Source organism: Acartia tonsa, chromosome 14 (assembly GCF_053477335.1).
Source record: "Acartia tonsa isolate MP-2025a chromosome 14, ASM5347733v1, whole genome shotgun sequence".
NCBI lineage: Eukaryota > Metazoa > Arthropoda > Copepoda > Calanoida > Acartiidae > Acartia > Acartia tonsa.
Genome location: NC_137273.1, coordinates 18,362,107 through 18,384,213, shown reverse-complemented (window position 1 = coordinate 18,384,213; position 22,107 = coordinate 18,362,107). Strand labels below are relative to the sequence as shown.

The following is a 22,107-nucleotide window of genomic DNA, read 5'->3' as shown; positions in this document are numbered from 1 at the left end:
TCAATTTAGTTAAATTTGTTTGGACTTTTGTGATACATGATGAACCAATAATTATAGAGCTTCTTTGCATTTATTTATAATGCAAGTATTTTTTAGTATTTTTTATCAAAGGTTTAATATTATAGCAGTGGGGGCGATATTGCTCTACAAGGCCCAAATCAAAGTTTTGGAGCATTGCTTAGTTTAACTCACTTACTATTGACTAAATTAATATAAACATCTTAATTGGCTTTGGACATTTTGTATAAGAAACAGCGAAGCACAACAAAATCATAGAATACGGACAAACAGATCCGAAGAGCATTTCTTTAAGCCAAAAATATTTTTGATTGCTTTACGTGCTTACTGACTGACGGACTGACGGACCTAAAGTAGATTATAGAGCAACCCTGCAACTAATATTGCGTAGTTTTCAACAAATTATTCCAGGTCAGGCATAAAGCAATTGCTGATAAATTTATGTACATCTCCACTCCAATGCAATGGTGATACACAAAAGATACCCCATCTATAGATTACACTTAGCGGTTAAATCGTTTGGACACTCAACTAAATGAAGCAAACAATCAAAGTTCAATAAAAGGAACACAGTAATAGTGTCTGACTGATTATGACGTAACAAAAAAATTAGCCAATGAGAGGCCACTATAAATTTTACCATTGGTCAATAACGGCCTCTCATTGGCTATTTTTTTTTGTTACGTCATAATCAGTCAGACACTATTACTGTGTTCAATAAAAGTCTCCAAGGTTGTTAAGCCAACGAATAAGAAAACGTTATTATAATACTTTTACTAGTGTAAAGAACAGCCAAATGTCCTTATCCTCCTTTGCCAATATTTGATGAAATAACAAGTATGACAACATCCATAAAAGCGAAGCACTGAAACGGTAGGACTAACGGACATTAACACTTGTATATTGTCATAACTAAATAATCAGAATATAAATTTTTATAGGAGTCAAAGCAAAATTGTAAGTAATTTTTTTAAAACTGCTTGATACAGGATAATATTTATGGACATACTTACATTTTAGGACTTGATTATAGAGTTGCTTCGCTTATATCATTATACTTTATTGTCCCAGGAATCAATATACCAAAAATCGGATCAATCGAATGATTAGTTTAAATCACATAACAGTTTGTTTTTTAAAAAGTAAAAAAATCAACATGTTTAAAATGGACGTAAGGACATTCTGGTAATGATTTTAGAGTACTAAAGGAACCCATATGCAAAGTTTGAAATCGATAGGACAATTATAACATGCCTAAATTAACGAAAAAAAATCTATCCGTCACGGACGTACGGAGGGACGGACTTACGGACGGACCGACCCTAATTATAGAAAAGCTTCGCTTTTAACAATTTTCAAATACTTATATTTATTGTTATTAATTCGTTACAATATAATTGATAATTTTACATTATAACATTATTTACAATACATTTAATAATCTTTGCCAGATTTTTAAAATAATAAAGCCAATCCTACGTTAGGGATATCTAATAAAGAATCTTCTACTTTAAAAAAGCGAAGTTTTTCTACATAAAGGGTGTTTATATATTTTATTACATGACTGATAGCTATATTTTTGCACGTTAGAAGTTGTCTATTGACATAAACTTTAATTTTGTAATGGCGATTCCTAGAACAATTGGTATCATGCATATTTGCAATTTTGAGACTTATTTTAAAACGTCGATTGTTAATGCTTAATTCTCAGATTTTAATTGTCTGATTTTTAAAGCTTTGCTTTAGTGGATGTTGTCATTCATTTTTTATTATTACACAAATACATAATTATTGATCATTAAATTTAAATTTTCTATTCAATTAGACAATTTTGATGCATATAATATATATCAGCTAAACTAAAAAAGCATGAATAAAAATGAAACTTTATTAGTTATTTTTCTTAAATAGGCAAATTGTTTGATCATGATTTTAACATTAGATAATACTGATTATGATATTTATATGATACAATGATATCTAATAAAATGATTAATACTTCAAAATAAAAAAAAGTCTAAATTAAAATCAACAAAAAATTTAATTAATAAATTAATTTTAAACACTGTAATGAAACAAAGTTTTTAAAAAAAAGATAAAGTTATTATTAAGTTTTGTTTTACAATTTTGCAGATGTCAATACTTTGTGCTTTAGCTTGGTTATGGAATTTAAGAAAAAGTAAAATAGCTGAAAATTAATTCAAAGCATAATATTTAGCAAAATTATTTCATATAACTATGTGTAAAGGACTACAATTTTACAATTTTCCATGATTAAACTAGCCACTGCACCAATTGGATCTAAAGGGTACGTAAGAAGGGGGCATAATAATAGCTTAAAACTATCCCAAGGATTTAATAAATAGCATAAAACCATCCTTAGATCTAAGTGAAGCTTCCCTAAAAGAAGTACTCATTCAGTTCAGTAGTTATTGAAAAAAATATAATACTAGTGGCTGCGCCCCTAGCATCTAGAGGCTCCGTATTCAATGGGACCGAAAAAGTGGAAAATTAAATAGTCTAGAACCTTCACAGGACCTAAGTAAAGCTTACTTGAAATAGAGAACCCAATCAGTTCAGTATATATCAAAGTCTTACGCCCCAGTCAAAAAAACTTCATATTAATCTTATTTATTCTTTGATCCTCTGTAAGACCTTGTAAAATTTACCAAAATTAAATCAATCATTTCTCTCTTTGTCTGGGCAGGAAAAGCAGTAACTCATTTCAAGTTTTATTTTTGTTTCTAAAATTAGGATGAGAGCATTCATACGTAGCGAAGCACAAAACTCATGGATGGGAATATAGTGACATTTATATATTTTTTTATATTTATGTTTTGTAACACGACCGATAGACCGACGGACAATAAAAAACATACTGGATGCTCATTGGTATAGCAAATATTTTCAAAAAATCATCCGTCTATCTTGTACAATAGTTGAGAAAATTACATTCTCACATAAACGACCCCTTAAAAAGTGCATGTAAATATTCTTTTTTTTCTCACTGAGGTAGTCATTTATTTCCCTGAGGTATCATTTATTTCCCTGAGGTATCACTTATTTCCCTGAGGTAGTCATTTTCATCCCCGAGGAAGTTATTTTTTTCCCCCGAGCATGACAACCGGTGAACAGAATCTCTGTTCTGCACCACAAGCCTCGCACAACTGAAGTTCCAATGTCTATTTATATGAAAATATTTTTAGAAGATTTTTGAATTTTTTTTGAAGATTTTAAATTTTTTTTTTAAGATTTTGGAATTTTTATTAATTACTAAAAGAAAGCATAATTACCTCAGGGAAATAAATGCGTACCTCAGGGAGAAAAATGAAAATTAAAAACCAAAATTAAACCACATTTTAGCATAAAAATGAGTTTTTTGTTTAAATGAGAATGATATTCCTAAACAAAAAACTGGATAGGAATACCCCATTTCCAATAGCGTTACGTACTGATTAACTGACAGACAAAGTCAATCATAAAGCAGCTTCGCTACTAATAAACAATGAAGTTTAAATCCAAAGAAGGCACTAATTATAACCAAATTAGAATCAAATTAAACAAAAAGGACGAAGCCCATTTTGTTCCGAATTTGTATCACTTTTGAAAAGTGCGACTCCAGTTACGTCATATTTTTCTTTCCCGAAAAAGGGAAGGGGGAAAGAAAAAAAAAGGGAAGGGGGGAAGAAAAAAGAGATGAGAGAAAAGGGGGTTTTCCCCATCTCTTTTGAGATTTTCTTCCCCCCTTCCCTTTTTCGGGAAAGAAAAATATGACGTAACTGGAGTCGCACTTTTCAAAAGTGATACAAATTCGGAACAAAATGGGCTTCGTCAACAAAAAGCACGAACTAGCATGTCATTGAAGCATTTAAAAGGCTAACTATTTGGCTAAGCTATGTCTACATGGAAGCTACAAAAATACTGGGAAGCCATTTAAATTCATTTAATTCTGGTTTATACTACATTTCAAATTTACATTAATTACATTATATATATGCTTTACTATTACTTTTTTGTGTGCTTTGGTATCAGTTGTAAGTCTTTCCTTTTATTTACTTAAAAACTTTTCCAGTATAGCTTCAAACCTGATTAATATCCATTGGATTAAAACCGGTTCTCAGCCATAATGAACAATCATGTATAGCATCGATTATCAGACAATTTTCCACAAATATTATATTAACTGGATTCAATCTTATATTTTTTTATTTTAATATCCACGGAAAGCTGTCTACAATACGATGCGATGAAAAACTATTATTACTTTAGTTTGATTATTTTAAACTAGAAGTTAAAGTTAGAAAAATAATTTTTGGGACTTCGTTTTTAAAATCTTTTTTCATTATTAACCCTTTAATATTAAATTAGTTTTTCTTGCAATTTTAAACCAACATTATAGTATTTATCATAATCATTTGATTTTAGCTTAGTTTAGGATTTTTTTGTGAGTTGTGAAATTGATCTTTTAATTTATATGAAATATTATGGATGGATTTTAGTTTCAGAGATTTTATTGTTTTCTTTCCATTTGGATATTTATTGAAATCTCATTGGACGGATTAATACTTTTACTAATCTCATTGGTTAATAAGATAAGATTAGTCTTGCCATTGGTTAGAATGTTGATTTTAATAGTCTTATTGGTTGGTTAATTCAAATCCAGTTTATTTGTTAGTTGAATATTATTTCTTCAAATCTCATTGGTCAAATATCTATACATCTAACCCATTATTGGATAGGATAAAATTATCTTGCATATTATTGGTTGGTAATTTAAGCTTCTACCCCATCATTGGATAGAATACTACTTCCATACATTTCATTGGTTGACATGTCATCATTTTCAATTCTTTCATCATCAACCTCCTAAAAATGGATCCGATCATTCCAATGCCAATCAATCTATCATTCTACAATCAATCAATATATGATTTCACCATCAATTTATCTTACATATAAATTCATATTCGTCTATTAATTTAAGCTCAATTAGTCTACAATATTCGATCTTCAATCTAATATAAATAAACAGATAAATCAATCGATTTGATACATGAAATTAATTAATCCATCTAAAATTTTTCTATATTAGTGCTATCAATCGATCTATAATTCCCCTATCAATCAATCAATCTATCGCCGTCCTATCAATCAAACAAATCAAATCAAAATTTTATTGGTAATCAATTCCCTTAGCATTTGCTTTATATTTCAGTTTTATCAAATCTTATACTATAAATCTTTTGAATAAATTAATTGAATCCATCTATTAAATCAATCATATAAATAAATCGATCGAATCAAACATACTAATAATTTAATTTATAAACCAATCAATTTTAACCTGAGCCTCATCATCAATGCCATGTCCATTTCCATTCCTCTTAGAACCAGATCCTGCTGAATCCTAGAAGCAAAACAAGAATGACAACATCCATCAAAGCGAAGCACTGAAACGGTAGGACAAACGGACATTAACACTTGTAAAGCGTCAGGACTGAATAATAAGAATATAAATGACTTAATTATAGAGTTGCTTCGCTTATAATATTGTACTTTATTGACCCAGGAATCAGTATACCAAAAATCATATCAATCTGATAATTAGATCACATAAAAATTTGTTATTAAAAAAGTCAAAAATCAATTTGTTTTAAATGATTAGAAATTATTTTTTGATATGGCACCTAGATTTTTGAGTCTTTAACCTCAAGGTACACAATTTTGAAGTAAAGTTGAAGCTGTTTTAAGAAAAACTCATTTTATAAATATAAATTAGTACGACTATAAACCAGTAGGGTTACTTGTTTGGGCTTTAAGTTATGACTGGATACCTGTTAACTCATTAAAGTAGTCCTAGTACTTTAAAGGCAACCCACCCTTTCATTGCGCATAATTAAGGATTCTATTCTGTCTTTGTATTTATCCAACCAAACTTTTCATGTCATATGCCTTACATGGCATATGAAAATACTCTTACTATTATCTCTAGTATTACGCAGTGTTGATTAGACCCTAGTACTTAAGTACAATTATAGTTAGCAACAAAATTAATCAATCTTAGCTTTTAGGTAAAAAGTATGAAAGTTAATATTGCAATTTGGTCACAGATAGTGATAAAGATTGTGTGAAACAATTATTAAAACTTAGCCTATAAGAATAAGGCTGGCAACATCCATTAGCTAAGCACAATAAAATACTAGAGGGACAAATTGGAATCCGGAACAGTTGTCTTGGAAATATGTACATGAAATTTTCACCAGACAAAGGTTGTGCAATCAAAAGGTTTATTCTATGTAATAATTAGTATGCCAGTGCCTTGGAACTTACTATACAGTACTGGCTCTATGCAGGTAATCAAAGTTAGATTTGGTTGTTAATTACACTGGTACCCAAAGTTTTGTTGTTTTTTTGTTGACTTTGGGTACTTTTACTGAATTTTGATTGGTTTTAAAATATGTAGCGTCCAAACGTTTCCACCATTCATGATAATCTATACAGAAGAGCTAATTTTATTTATTATCTCTTGGGATTTATATAAAGTTAAAGGTTCATTGTCTAATCCCTGTCACAAACTGTGCGAATTCCGTTGCAAAATAAGATTTTTTATGCAAGGTGTTAGTTAGGTTTTTATTTAATTTATGTTCCGGTGCAGTTACTAAATTTGGCGCTTTCTCACAAAGTACCTTGTTAAACACTACCCCCCCCCCCCCCAACTTTATTTTTGAAATAAATCGAAATCAAAGAGTTTAGAGAATATTTTTGTTTGATTATTTTAGGTTAGGTTATGGAATATAATGGGTAATAGGTAGCCCAGCAGGCTTAAAACCCCGCAGGGGTTAGGCATAGGGAAAAACTAATTTTATTTAATTATAGAAACACTTGTAGAGTATAGAACGGTTACCTGGTTGGAGTTTGTTTGGTAGCCAGAAGTATCATTTTCTACTACCTCCATTCTAGATAGAAAGTTGTTAATATGAATATATTAGACTAGAGTTGGCTCAATATAACTATATCGCTATTGGCTAGTTTTCTAAAGGTACATATCTATTTATCTATTTTTCAATAAATCAATTTTCCTCCCTCGCCATTACTATCTAAAAGAAAGAAGTAAATATTTATTAATTTAAATGATTTTAAAAAGATTTTTTCAATTATATTTTTTTCACATTACCATCACCAAAGGGTTAATATGATTAAAATTTTAGTTTTAATATTTTAACACAAAGGAAGTGTCGCCACAATCGAATTCTTTTAAAATACAGTTTTCTTAGATTTACTCTATTATGAACGTAAATTTTTTATTTATGAAAAAAGGATTAAATACTTCAATGTAATTCAAATATCAACATGAAGTGAAAAACTTAATTCATTCCATAAACAAATAGAATAAAGGTCTTATCGCTTTGGTCAATGAGAGTTTAATGAGGATTATTGGAGCACTATGAGTTTTAAACACTTTATCATTGGAAGACTCGAGCTCATTTATAGACGTTTATTTCCTATATAGATCTGTGATGGATCTTGATGCAATAAAGCAGGCTGTTTTGTATACGTTAAAAATTGGAAGATTTCATTAAATAAAAGTAATCGCAAATATACTTAGTAAATTAGATGATAATATATTTGAATAGTTAAACAAACATTTGAAAGATACTATACCTAGATAATGTTACAACTACTAATTTAATGTACAATGTGGGATTTATTTTGTGTATAATCATTGGGAATGTACATCAATTTATCGACCATTGTCGCATTGATTCATGATACATGTTATGTGTTAGATAGAAAGACACAAGATGGATATTTAAGGGAATAGTTAGTTTGGTTCTCTGCTTCTTTCAGTATTACATCAAGGGGCACTTTTATACCTTCACTGTAAAAGAAAACTAGCGGTTGGCGAGATATTAAGCCACAGACATACAACCTGTTACTTTTATATAAGAATAGAATGATATTTGATAATCATACCTGTTTGTTTTATTTAATTCCTTCTTTGATATTCTTTTTGCTGGGGATTCCGCTCTCTAAACAAAACAAGGTTGACAAATCCATAAAAGTAAAGCTGTAAAATTAGAAGGAAGGACAAACGAACAATAAATTGAGTAAACTCAGAATACAATTACAGTAAGAGTTATTTCTCGCATCGTATTATAAACAGCTTTTCGCGGATATAGAATGCACAATTATAAGATTAAAACCAGTTTTTTTAGCCCCAAAGTCCCGTATAAGCAAAGCTATTTTAGCTCGATGGTTTTGGAGATCTAAAGCAACAAAAATTTCCTTCTTTTGCATTAATTGCCTACCTTAGCTGTTGATTTCTTTTTCTTGGGACTTCCTCCATCTACAAAATTAAAAGATTTGAAGAAAAAAAGTAATTTAGGTTAGGCATGTATATTGTATATGCTAGAGGGTGTGCAAAAAATGGAAATATTAAAAAACAATGCAAAAAACATGAAATTGTGTTAGTAGTATAAAGATGTTGCGCATATCGTTAGAACCGCTATGAGCTCTATTTTTGGAAATATAAGAACGGTTCCTGTGCTACGTATAGTTAGGGAGCTAAGTGGTTAAATATTCCAACTGACTTCAAACCTGACTTGCGAGTAAATTTTGGGACATTTTACCACCTAGCTCCTAGATTATTTGTAGCATATGTACCAGATGAATATTTCTATAAAAAAAAAATAGAGTTCATAGCGGTTCTAACGGTATGCGTAACATTTTTCTACTATTAACACAAGCCGCGCAATTTGAAATTAAAAAATGTACTAATTTCTTTTTGTACACCCTATTTTAATATTTAGTAACTAACTATACGTAGCACAGGAATCGTTCTTATATTTCCAAAAATAGAGCTCATAGCGGTTCTAACGATATGCGCAACATCTTTATACTGTTAACACAATTTCATGTTTAAAAAGGTTTTTTGCACACCCTTTAGAACGATTTCTTGTGAAGTAAATAAATTAGATAAAAGTTTAGTCCCTCAAACTGACATTTGAACCACTGCAAACTTACCCTAAATTATTAAAATAAATGTTATGAGTTATGTAGGAATAAATTTATAGCATAGATGTATAACCAGACAACTATCTGGATTCCCCTGTTAAGGGCCTTTTTCGTCTGCTATCAAATTGCTGTCTGCTCGTTTGAAGCGACTTGGCTGTGTTAATGTTCCTGGCGGTATTCGTTGATTTTTAAAGACATAATTGAAAGTCGGCACAGGTTCCATGGGAAGGGGACATACAGTTGTTTAACCCCATACCCATCTAATCGTGTAGGTATATAACTGCAAGGTATTTTCTATAGAATACATATCTATGCATCGCAATCAAGCAAAAAAAACAAGAAAATTTAATGTTTTCAAAAAGTTAAAATCTAAATTTGTAATCAATGATTTTTAAATTCAAAGTTTAATGAAAGGATAATTATATTTTTTTCTTTAAATAAGTTTGTAAATGATGTGTAATTAAAATTCAAAGTTAAAATTAAAAATAATATATTTTTTACAAATTACTCTGTATTCTTTGTTTCTTACCCCTTTTTTAGCAACTCTTATCTGTAGGTCCTTTTCTACATAAAGGTGCCTGTATATCTTCTACTTGTAATGATTCTTTTATGAAATGTGTGTGTGGTTACAATTTCGGGATTAGTCCCTTCCGTGACGACGCCCCTTAAGGGGCGTTTCGTCCTATTTTTAAAATTGTTTTTGATAGATTATTTTAGGTTAGGTTAGGTTTTGTTGAGTTAGGTGATTGCCCCACAGGGTTATGTAATTGGCCCCGCAGTGTTAAGGAGCGTTGCCACGACAGGGACTACACTCTCAATTTCTTTATAGATGTTTCTACTTTAACACAATTTGACCCATCATTTGCTTCCTTACCCCTTTTATAAAACAACTCTTGATTTTAGGCTCTTTTCTAAATTCAAGAATATTTCGGACTATTAAAGTTATATGGTGTAAATTAATTTTTTTTAATTGTCTTTTATTTTACTGATAAAAATAAAAACATACCTTTTCCTCCCCTCCCTTTTCTACCAATTGGAGGCGGAGCTGGATTTTTGACCAGAATAGCTGAAGCACTTTTACCCTCAGCCATAGCTTTGGCTCCAGCTAATTGCCTAAAATAAATAAATAAATAGATATATCAGTCTCACACATGGACGTCAAAGCTTTTTTTTGGTGGGAGGGGTAAAAATTAGGTTCTAAAGATTGGGGGGAGGGGGTGATATTCTAATATATTTCCACAAAATTTTGTTTTAGGGGGGGAAGTTGTGCATTATTCCATTTAATCAAATTTGCTATCTTAAATATTTTGTTTGCAATCTGAAAACTCTTGTTTTTACAATCTTTAGTATGATATGGATTAGGTAGAAACTAAAACCAAATGATTCTGTTACAAATTTAAACTTCACAATAAAGCTTCTGTTCAAATAATGTTCTATGGAGACATTTACAAAGATTTATTTGCAAATTTTGTCCAAAAGCTACGTCCAATTTTGAAGTGCCTACTTTTGTGATGATACATAAGATCCACTGCAGTAAATGTAAAATTATGTTATTAAGTGTAGAGCTCTCTTTATTTTATTTTGAAATTGTAATGATAATCATTTTCATTGCATTGCAATAAAATTTTTTCTATAGATATTCTTTAAAATAGAAAGAAATGTAAAGGTCAAAAGATGATCTTTTTTAGTTATTCTTTTTTAAAAGTTGAAAACATTTTCATTCTTGCTTAAAATTTTTGACAAATTGTTACCTAATTTCATGACATTTGACACCCAGGTCATCTAGTTTACTGTGAATAACTTCTGAATCCTAAATAAAAAATAAAAAGTATTAAATAATAATATTATCAAACAAAACAAAAAAAATTAATTATTTAATTGATTATGGATTATTTTTCTAGCAATGGAAATCAACAAAGAATATTTTAATTTTGAAATGATGAAAAAAACTTTATTTAGAAAGCTTAAAAAACATGCATCTTTTCAAATTATAGCTACTTTATGCCAGTTATATTTTTTTTATTAATTCAAATATACTTCCATTGTGTCCTTTTAATTAAAAGGTAAAATTAATTAATGATTTACAATGGATTTCACTCTTTTTCAAAATTGATATTATTTTGATATTAATTATTTATTATACATTATAAGTACTTACCCACGACTAAAAAAAATAAAAACAAACATAAATTAATATAAAGCTGATAATAAAACCAAAATTAGTCTTAAATTTTGTGGTAAATAGAGCTACTTTTTGCATTTGGTAGAAGAATTGTCACATTTTAGCCAAAAGAAAAAAATCAAAGGGGACTATTCATGAACGAGAGCAAGTGATTCTAAGCACCTTCTAGCAGTGATTCTAAATGTTTTTTTTAGTGAATATACTTGGGTTATGATTAATATCGTTATATAAATTTTTTTAAAAATAAGTTTTACCATGATTTTATAATAAAAAAGCTTCAAAATGTTAGGTATTTCTTTTACTACACATCATCGAATGTTTTGTTGAGCTCAAACTACTGTAAACTTTTTTAATGAAAAGTGTTAATTTAGATAAGGGGATGGTAACTTGTAATATTGTTAACAGTTTTATGAGTGTACTTTCCTAATTTATAGCATTTGATTTATTCATAGAAAATAATGGTGAAACTTAATTTTTTAAATTGATATAACAATATCAAACATAACCCTAGTATATTCACCTAAATAACATTTAGAATTAATGCTGGTAGCCCCCTTTAAAATATATAAGGACACTATGCTAATGTTCAAAATGTTCATTGTCCTATCTATGTTTCATTATGTATAAAGCAGTGTCATGCTTATATGTATGAAAAAATACTCTACTTAAAAATATAAAACTTCTAATAAATATTTATCACATCATATTATAGATAGTTTTTCGAGGATAGGAAAATAAAATTACAGAGTTAAATAATTTTTGTTGATTCAATTAGGCTAAAAGCCAGGGAAAAGGGAATGATATTCTGACAAACAATTATAATGGAAAATTTCCCCACAACCCCCTTTCCATTTTCGTCCCTTTCTTACCCACCCCTCTCCAGTTAAATGAAACACTTTAAAAGGTTTCATGATTTTTTGTAGAAAATTTTAGAAGGTTTCGTGATTTTTTGTAGAATTTATTGTTAGAAAAGCTACCCCTGGCTAAAAGCTAAATATATTTTTTTCCATCTTGTGATTGAATTGTTTATAATATTTAGTGTTTTGTCAGTATATGACTCAATAAAACAATTTCAGATACAAAGTAAAAGTATAAAGTAAAAAGTATATTTAAAACTTTATTTAATTACCTCTGCTGCAGCTTTCATCTCTTTGGCAAATTTATCCTAGCAGAAAATTAGCACATTTTTTTGGATAAATTTAATTATATTCAATAGATTAAACTCAAAAATTTATTAAAGAAATTAAAAAGGTTTGAAAAAAGTTGTTGTTCTCTTGAACTACAACTTTAAGTATCCATAATATTTGGATCTATATTTGTAAAAAAAAATTGTGTTATTTTCCTGATTAAGTTCAATGTTCTCCAACCTGTTTCCAATATCATCAACATCTGTCTTCATTGTCCTGCAAAATCAGAATATGTCTAAAACAATTTATATTTAGAATCTTTTTTTGTTTGTGTTTAAGAACTTACTTTTCTCTTGTTCTATCTACATTTCAATAGTAATAAAATTCTATTAAATACTAAAAATAAATATTAAAAATTAATCAATATTGTACATTTATACACATTTTGTTCAATCAGAAATACCAGATAGAGGTAAAGATAAGTTTATAAATTTTATATTTGTTTGTTAAATAAAAAGAATGATTTTTTGGAAGCTAAAAATATAAAGAATAATTTTGAAATTAATTTGAAATCAACAACTCTGAGAATTGACTTGTTTATGAGCAAATGCTGCAGCCAGAACCTGCCACTATTTAAAATTAATAACAAGGATGGCAACATCCATAAAAGCAAAGCTCTGAAACGGTAGGACAAATGAACATTAACACTTGAGTAGAGTGTCAGAATGTATTAAAGTCAAACGAAACAAAATTGCAAATAGACCTGTTGAAAAACTTCTTAAATACAGGATATTGTTTCAGGACGAACTTACATTTTTAGGACTTGATTATAGAGATGCTTCGCTTGTAACGATGTACTTTGTTGTCCAACACTGTGGGCTAGAATTGAATCAAGACAAAAGTAAGTGCCGAGCCCTGGGACTTATGTGTGGTGAAAATAGACATAAAACCATGATTATTCCAGGTAAAACAAAAATATTTCAGCGGGGACTTTTTGAGAAAATTAGATTTGAAAATTTTAGGTTCAATTTTCACCCCCTAGGAGTTGCCGCATAATCATGACAAGAAAAGCAAATATTATTTATTTAAAATTTTGAACAACTTTGCTTTTATGAAGTCTTTCATTAAACCTCTCTATATATGATTTATTTTAGGCTGAATTTTCGTGACCTTTGCAAAGCAATTGATAAAAATGGCCATTAATTAACTCCCTTTTGGAGTGGTTTTATGAAGAACATTATAAAAGCAAAGTTGTTCAAAATTTAAAATAATTAATATTTGCTTTTCTTGTCATGATTATGCGGCAACTCCTAGAGGGTGAAAATTGAACTTGAAATTTTAAAATCTAATTTTTTCAAAAAGCCCCCGCTGAAATATTTTGGTTTTACCTGGAATAATCATGGTTTTATGTCTATTTTCACCATACATAGGTCCCAGGGCTCGGCACTTACTTTTGTCTTGATTCAATTCTAGCCCACAGTGCCAAGTAATCAGTATTCCAAAAATCAGACCAATTGGATAATTTTATGACATAAAAATAGGTTTTTTTTAGAGTTAAAAAGCAACATGTTTAAAATGGACGTACGGACATTCTGGTAACGATTTTAGAGTTGCTACGCTTTCTAACTCGTACCTAACTACTACAGCAATCACCATACAAAGTTTGAAATCGATAGGACAATTCTAATATGCCTAAATTAGCGTAAAAAGCTATCTGTTCCATACCTACGGACGGACGAACTGACCCCTATCATAGAACAGCTTCGCTACTAAAAACAAAAAAGCATGCCCACTGCCGGCAATCACTGTCTCTTAGTTTACAAATTGTTTGCTAATATATTATTTGCATTATAGAAAATCTATAAAACTAAAACATCAAATTTTAAGCAAATTAAATCTACAATATTTAGAATTAAAACACAGCATTTTTTTTCTTTTTATTTATGCAGATATCATTAAATTTATCAATATTTTTGTATATTTGCTTTATTTGAAAAATTTTCAATATTTCAGAATTAAATTTCAGGAAAGATAACTATAGTGTTGCTCTTCAAGTTATATAATAAGAAGTCTATCACGATTGCTGACATTAGATCTTTTTTAGCTTTTAATAATTTACATATATTCAACAATTGCTTTCAATTAAAATAAAATAAAAAATAAAATATTAGCCTTTGTTCAATTTCATTGCTCTTTCATGCTCCTAAATTAAACTATACCTATACCTATTAAGGTAAAATTAACAAATATGTTCAGGATTTGATAAAAAAAATCGAAAAGTAAAAGTAAATTGTAGAATAGCTTTAATCCATCTGATTTTTTTTTTTAAATAGTACATTTAAGATGTTCAAGGATCTTATGTAACAAAACATCTTATCATGATAAAATTGTGGGCCAAAAAATTTAGGAGGTTGAGGGAACTAATATTTTTTAGAATACAATTTTTTTAACAATTTAAAATTAAAGCAGAAGCCATGTTTTACTTGCAAATCTATAGGAGCAGCATGCTCTATTTTACAGTGGCGTATTATAGGGTTGCTTGTCTACTATAAAGTAGCAAACCTTTTGAGATGTATTCTATAGAGTTGCATATCTTTGTGAGATACATTCTCTAGAGTTGCAGCTTAATGCTACTGAGTTGCATACCTAGTATAGCTTAATGCTATAGAGTTGCATACCTACTAAAGCTTATACCAAAAGTAGCAAACTTTCTTGAGCCACATTCTCTAGAGTTGCAGGCCTGCTAGAGCTTTATGCTACTGCGTTGCATACTTAGTGTAGCTTAATGCTATAGAGTTGCATACCTACTAAAACTTAAACCAAAAGTAGCAAACTTTCTTGAGCCACATGTTTTATAGCTGCATACCTACTAGAGTTAATTGCTATATAGTTGCATACCTACTAGAGTTAAATGCTATAGAGTTGCATACCTTCAAGAGTTAAATGCTTTACAGTTGCATGCCTACTAGAGTTTAATGCTATAGAGTTGCATACCTACTAGAGCTGGAGATATCATCCAATGTCTCATGAAGGAGGGAGATCTCTCCACCCAGGCCCCTGTACAATCATACCACACAAGGGTTACCAGAAAATCAGGTAAAGGACAATGAAAGAAAAAATCTTCCAACTTAATTTTTTTACAAAACAGGGTAGAATTCTCTTTTTTGGAAGTTGAAAATAATTGGGGTAAAGTTTTTAATCTTATATTGTCCTCTCCCTTCCTGGTTTCAGATTTTCAGATCTACACTTCACTAATTTTTTATTCAAATTGTAATTAACAATCATTTGCTGCAATTTGTACAATCTGGATATAAAGTAGATAGTGTTTGATAATCTGTTAATAAATAAATCAAGCATAAAAAATGTAAGAAATAATAAAAATTTGAGGCAAAATTAAACAATTATTATCAAAATATCATTTTCAACAATGCCACTCTAAAAAAGCTCAACTAAAAAAGAAAAATATCTTCTAAAAATCTAAGCAAGAAAAAAAGAATTAATGCTATAAAAAAAGTCATGACACTAAATAAGTTTTAAAGTTTCAAAATTTTAAATACAGGATTGTTATGAGAAAATAAAAGTCTTTAAATCAAAAACTTAAATGTCATTCATTAAATTCTTTATTATTTGTAAAGTTATTTCTTGAAGAAAGCTTAAAACTGATTTGTCTGAAAAGTTTTTTTATTTGAATATTGAAGGTCAAAACGACAATTATTTTGCGTAAAATCATAATAAAAAGACAGTTAACAGTACAGACAAAGAATAAAGTACAATTTAAAATTTCCTGTTATATGTTGGTATAATAAATTAATCTTATATGTATTTAATAAATAAATCTTTGTTCGTCCTGTTTAACTGATTAATAATTCTTGCATAATCCAAAAATCATGATTAATAATTGTCTTGAGCTTTTTTGGGAAAAAAATATTTACACTACTCATCCGAATTCATGAAATACAGAGTGTTAAATGTTTTACAAATATATCTGAACCAAATGAATCAATGAGTCAACATCTAACTTATTTTTCCTACTTTAACTATAGGGGAAAACATGAAACAATCTGTATCTATGAACAACTAATATTATTGTTTTACCTTAAACACTTTAGTATTTCATCCATTTTTTCAGCCTCTGTGTTTGGAAGGTCGTCAGATTCCTCTTCCTGGCAAAAACAAGTTTTACATATATCACATGAAAATATAAAAATAAAGTTGATTTATATTTAATGCATAGATTTTGAATATTAATGTAAGACCATGTTTAAGAACAATGAATAGTTATTTCTCGCATCGTATTATAAACGGCTTTTTGCAGATATAAAATGTACAATTATAAGATTAAAAACTTTTTTTTTAGCCTCGATGAGCTGAAGGCACTTGCAAAAAAACTGGTTTTAATCTTATGATCGTACATTTTTATATTCGTAGAAAGCTGGATATAATACGATGCTAGACATAGTTTTTTCATATGGATGAGAACCGGTTCTAATCTACTGGATTATAATCAGTTTGGAATGAATACAAGAAAAGAAAATCTTAGAATTTTGTATCACAGTTGGGTTCAACAAACAGGATACAAATATCTTAATCTGAATAATATTTAGAAAAAAGAAACTGCAGTTCAAATTATTTCTTTATAATGAAGAAATTTATTGTGTGACCTTTTAAGTAAAATATAAACATTTTTATTTATATTATAGTTTTGTTCCTTTTTCTTTTATTTTAATGTCTGTGTTTTTAAAGATATAATAAAAATGACAAAAGTGAAAGATATGAAATAATTGAAATTGCTCAAGTCATAGTTGAGCAATAGAATTAAAAGATGAAAAAAAATAACACCCTACAATGTACACCTAAAAATCTATTTCATTATATCAAAATTACAAATGTACTTACAGAAACAATATCATTAAAATTACTAACAGTATACAATATACATATTTGAATAATGTTCAACATTTTATAACTTTTTATCAAAAAAGATAAATGTTATTCTTATACTAAAGTAACAGGATGTTTGTCTGTCTATTTGTCTGAGTGTCTGTACCTAAGGATCTCACTAACCGCTAAAACGATCGGGTTCTTCTTAACAGGGTATATTCTCATAAGTCCTGGGATAGTTTTTAACTATTTTGGGGGAGGGTACCACCACCCTCCCAAGAGAAATCACAAAAAATCAATTTTTTTTACGTTTCTTGATTTTAGAAAGAGAGTTCAACGCAAACATAAATGTCAAACGCAACATAGACATATTTTAAATATAAAAAAAAACATTTAAAGTGCCACTAGAGGCCTCTCGGGGTGTAGCCGCTAGTGTTAAAATGAAATGATTCCCTGTTTATGACAGTTGACACTTCCTTCATTTCTTTGTACTTAAAATTAGGTTGAGCATGCAAACTCCTCAATTATTGGATTTATATTTGAAGCCTGACACATATTTCTCTAAATTAATAACTTTGCTTTTTAAACATATATCATCGTTTACAAACATAAAATTGCTACAAAGTTTAAAGGCAAAAAGATTTTAAAAGTTCTAAGGCTAAAATAAAAAAATACTGACTGTCTCTTATCAATTCAAATAAATCAAAATTTATATTTAACAATTTATCATCCCAAATTTTGGCAGAATAATCAATATACTTATCAAAAGAACAGTTTTGATTTCAATATCTTTTAATTTTTCATATTTCATACAAAATGTACATGTTGAAGTAAAAAAATTTTTTATGTCCAAAAATTCAACTATAGTATTTTTAGCAAATAATTAGTTTCTTATGAAATTATATACAAGCTCTTTAAAAGAATTAAAATTATATTTTTTTCTAAAACTTTTTATCAATCAATTAGAAAAAACTAATTATCTGCTAAAAAAAAAACATTTTCTAATAAAAAAAATATAAACGATGGAATAAAAAATGAGTTTAATGTTCAATTATATATTTGTTTGTGTTGTAACTGTTGACATACCTGATCAGTCTCCCCAACTGATTCCTAATTTAATTAGTTTTAGTGACACTCTAACATTTCAGTTCTTTTGCTTTTTTTAGTAAAAATGTATAGTTTGCTAAAAGCCTTAAAAATGCCAAAAGCAATACAGGACAATTTTATAAAATATATCATAATGATTTATAAACTTATAATATTTTTTCAGTTTCATATTATTTCATAATGGGAAAAGCAAAACAACAAAAATAGTAGAGTGTTTTTGACAAAAAAATATTTAAAGGTTAAAGTTTAATTTATTTCAATGGCATAATCTCTTAAACAGTCTTAAAAATTACGTTTGCGGTTGGAATGAAGAAACTTTTTGTGTATCATTCTTTGAGTTTTTAAAATATTGATAACTTCTATAAAATGTGAAACTCATGCTTTGACAAACGTTTCAAAATTGACGCAAATTTAAGTATAGAATAAACAATAAACAGTCTGACCTTTAAAACAAAAATACAAGAAATATCAGTTTTTACTTATTTTCTTTGAACCAAATATTTATCGCTACATACATCTTAAAAACTCTGATCTTTTTCTTAAACCTCTTCTTGAATATTATTTTTAACCAAATATTTAAGGAGTTAACTGTTAAAGTATTATAAATGGTAGATAATAACCATTCATCTAACTCTTTAAAATTGACCTTAAAACTTGAATTTTTGTATTTTGAAAAAAAAATGGATAACCTTCAAGTGATTTTAATATAACCTTTGATAATTTTTCATTACTTTCATAGAAAGTATTATTATATTTTAAAAGTTAACAATTAACATTTATCTGAACATATTTGAACAATTTTATTTGATTAAATTTAGTTTTTTCTATAATACAAAGTAGAACTATGTCTGTCTGTCCGTCTGTCCCTTAAGATCACGGTAACCACTGAACCGATCGGATTCTATTCTTCAGGGAATATATCTACTGGTCCTGTGGTGGTTTTAGGCTATTTTCTTGGGAAGGTGGGACACAACCCCCCCCCCCAAACAATAATAAATCCCCCCCCATTTTTTCTTTCTTGCGTAGGTACCTATTTTTCCACAATTTTTTTTCTTATGAGGAAGTTAGTTCACATAAAACTACTGGCGGCAGCACCAGTAGTACTTATTTTTTTTATTTTCTCTTGGGGCAAAGCCCCTGCCCCTAGAGGCTAGGGGCGAAGCCGCTAGTATGAATATAAAGTACCAATAGATTCAAGCAGACATTTCAAGTTATGAAAGATTTACAATTTCATGACAACCTCCAGTAATGAATTTATGTAAAAAACAAGGATGACAACATCTATAAAAGCGAAGCTCTGAAACGGTAGGACAAATGAACATTAAAACTTGTATAGTGTCAGAACTGAATAATCAGAATATAAGTTAATAAGATTCAAAGCATAATTGTGAAAAACGTCTTGATACAGGATAATTTTTATTGACATACTTATATTTTAGGACTTGATTATAGAGTTGCTTTGCTTATAATATTGTTCTTTGTTGTCCCAGGAATCAGTTTACTAAAAATCAGAACAATCGGATATTTAGATCACATAAAAATTTGTTGTTAAAAAAGTAGAAAAATCAACATATTTAAAATGGACGTACGGACATTTTGTTAATAATTATAGAGTTGCTACGCTTTCTTAACCGTACCTAACTACTACAGGAATCACCATGCAAAGTTTGACATGCCTAAATTAACGAAAAAACTATCCGCCTAGGACGGACGTACGGACGGACCGACCCAAATTATAGAAAAGCTTCGCTTTAAAAAAATTTTCCAATTAAAATTAAAGCGAGGTAGATTGAACAAACAACTTTGTTTTTAAATTTTTCCAGTTGTTATTGTTTTCCATTCTAAATAATGCTATTTTAAATTTTTGTATAGAAAATTATATTTTTAATTTGCAAATTAAGTTTATATTAACTTTTCAGAGCACTTTACTGTAGAAGTAATTATTGCATACTTATTTAAATTCTAATATTGATTTATATATCAAAATTAATAAATTTTTTTAGAATTAAAAACAATCTTTAGTTTTTGTTTATTTTTTCTAACCAAGTTCTATTTTATCATTTTCTATCTATTTCTTACATATATATGTATTTTTAAGGCTACAGATATCCTTTTCTATCTATCTTTAGTGTCTGTCTATCTATCTTACTGACCTTAGCTGCAATATCATCTGCAAGCTGGCTTAGAGAGGCATAATTCTCTATAGCCCATAGTAAATAACTGGGTCCAGTTATCTAATAATAATAAATACATAATATATGTTACATATGAATTACAAGCAGCTCCACTGCATTCGAAAGAGTCCGAAAAGAAGAAAAAAGCCCAAAATCATCTTAAGATTAGAATATTAAAATTAAATAGCCTAAAACCATTCCAGGTCCTATGTGAAGCTTTATAAAATGGAGAATTTAATCGGTCAAAATTTGTTGTTAAAATCTTAGGCTACAGAAAAAAACCTTATTACTTTTTATTCTAGAACCAACTATTATTTACGTGATTATTAAAGTTTGGGGTACCAGTGTAAAAATCATCTGGATTATTAAACCTGTTTATAAAAAGGCAATTCATTCTATTCAGTGCATTTTCAAACATCTTTACGGGTTTAAACTGACCGCCTATGCATGACAATGGATATAGAATACGTGGATATTGTGTGAGAATCTTGCATACCCTGAAGAAATATTCGTCCCAGATGGTTAATATAACGAAAACCCACTCACTTATGATTTAACGCCATCCTATCCCCTAACCAATATCTGATCACGATATTAACAACCTAAATGGAAGACAAAAAACCACGTATTCTATATCCACTTGTGACGACTGTTGCGTTACTGCCGAGCCCTGGAAATCATTGACCCACCTGTAAATTTTGTTCAGTGACGAGAATGTTAACTTTAAGATGAACATAATCATTGGAGGGCCGCCATGTCAACACATACTTAGCTCCGTTGTAAGAGGAAACTCGAGATTCTAAAAAAAATGCATTTATTGATAGTTATTCTTAGATATAAGTAACAGGATGTCTGTCTAAATGTGTCAACACATACTTAGCCCCGTTGTAAGAGGAAACTCGAGATTTTAAAATAGATACATTTATTAATAATTATCCCTATATAAAAGTAACAGGATGTCTTTGAGTTTGTCTGTCTGTCTGTCTGTCTGTTTGCATCAAAAAAATTCTGCTGACCGCTGAACCAATATATTACTCCTTTACAATGTAGCTTCTCATAACCCTGGGAAGGTTTCTAACTATTATTGGGGAAGTTTCCACCACCCCCGCAAGAGAAATTGTCTAAAATTATAGATAAATAAGACCATGAATAAAAAATTAATATACAATATACATCCCCAATGAATATCAACAAAATTTACCCCTTTAAAAAGTTGAAAACCAATTAAAATACAATTTAACTATCCAAAGTTATCAAAGAATAAGATAAAGTAGTTCTAAAACTTTAGATGCTAGATTAATGTATAGCCAATGTTCCAATCCTCCTTAGTGTTTAAATATCAGAGGTGGATTCTTTAAAAAAAATTTGCCCCACTGATCGCTTAGTGGGGCAATTTTTTTAAGAATCCACCTCAGTTAATTTAGACTTTAAACTAGCCTTTAATAGTCCTTTAACATTCTATTTATAAATAGCAACGAGCAAAGCTTTCCAAAACATAAAATTTCGTCTGTCTGTAATACATAGCTCTAATTTGGCATGTTAGAATTGTAAGATCGTTTTTAAACCAAAAGATTCATTAATAGAAAAATAAATAAAATAATAG

At 29.0% G+C, this 22,107-nt stretch overlaps 1 protein-coding gene across 4 annotated transcripts in view; it reads right to left on the bottom strand.

The window, feature by feature from the left end:
- Positions 1-1,370: 1,370 nt before the first annotated feature.
- Positions 1,371-22,107, bottom strand: part of LOC145305807 (uncharacterized) — a 59,098-nt gene continuing 38,361 nt past the window's right edge. Inside the window, exons 8-21 of one of the 4 annotated variants that reach the window (XM_080147628.1) lie at positions 21,194-21,303; positions 20,484-20,564; positions 18,310-18,333; positions 16,438-16,505; positions 15,337-15,399; positions 12,560-12,618; positions 12,345-12,382; positions 10,785-10,843; positions 10,040-10,146; positions 8,328-8,365; positions 7,993-8,048; positions 6,923-6,974; positions 5,363-5,425; positions 1,371-4,884 (exon numbers count right to left, since the gene is read on the bottom strand). In XM_080147628.1, coding sequence (XP_080003754.1) covers positions 4,792-4,884; positions 5,363-5,425; positions 6,923-6,974; positions 7,993-8,048; positions 8,328-8,365; positions 10,040-10,146; positions 10,785-10,843; positions 12,345-12,382; positions 12,560-12,618; positions 15,337-15,399; positions 16,438-16,505; positions 18,310-18,333; positions 20,484-20,564; positions 21,194-21,303 — 911 coding nt within the window. In that variant the 3' untranslated portion in view covers positions 1,371-4,791. The remainder of the gene's footprint in view (positions 4,885-5,362; positions 5,426-6,922; positions 6,975-7,992; positions 8,049-8,327; positions 8,366-10,039; positions 10,147-10,784; positions 10,844-12,344; positions 12,383-12,559; positions 12,619-15,336; positions 15,400-16,437; positions 16,506-18,309; positions 18,334-20,483; positions 20,565-21,193; positions 21,304-22,107) is intronic. The other 3 variants (XM_080147630.1, XM_080147629.1, XM_080147631.1) reach the window with 3 other exon arrangements.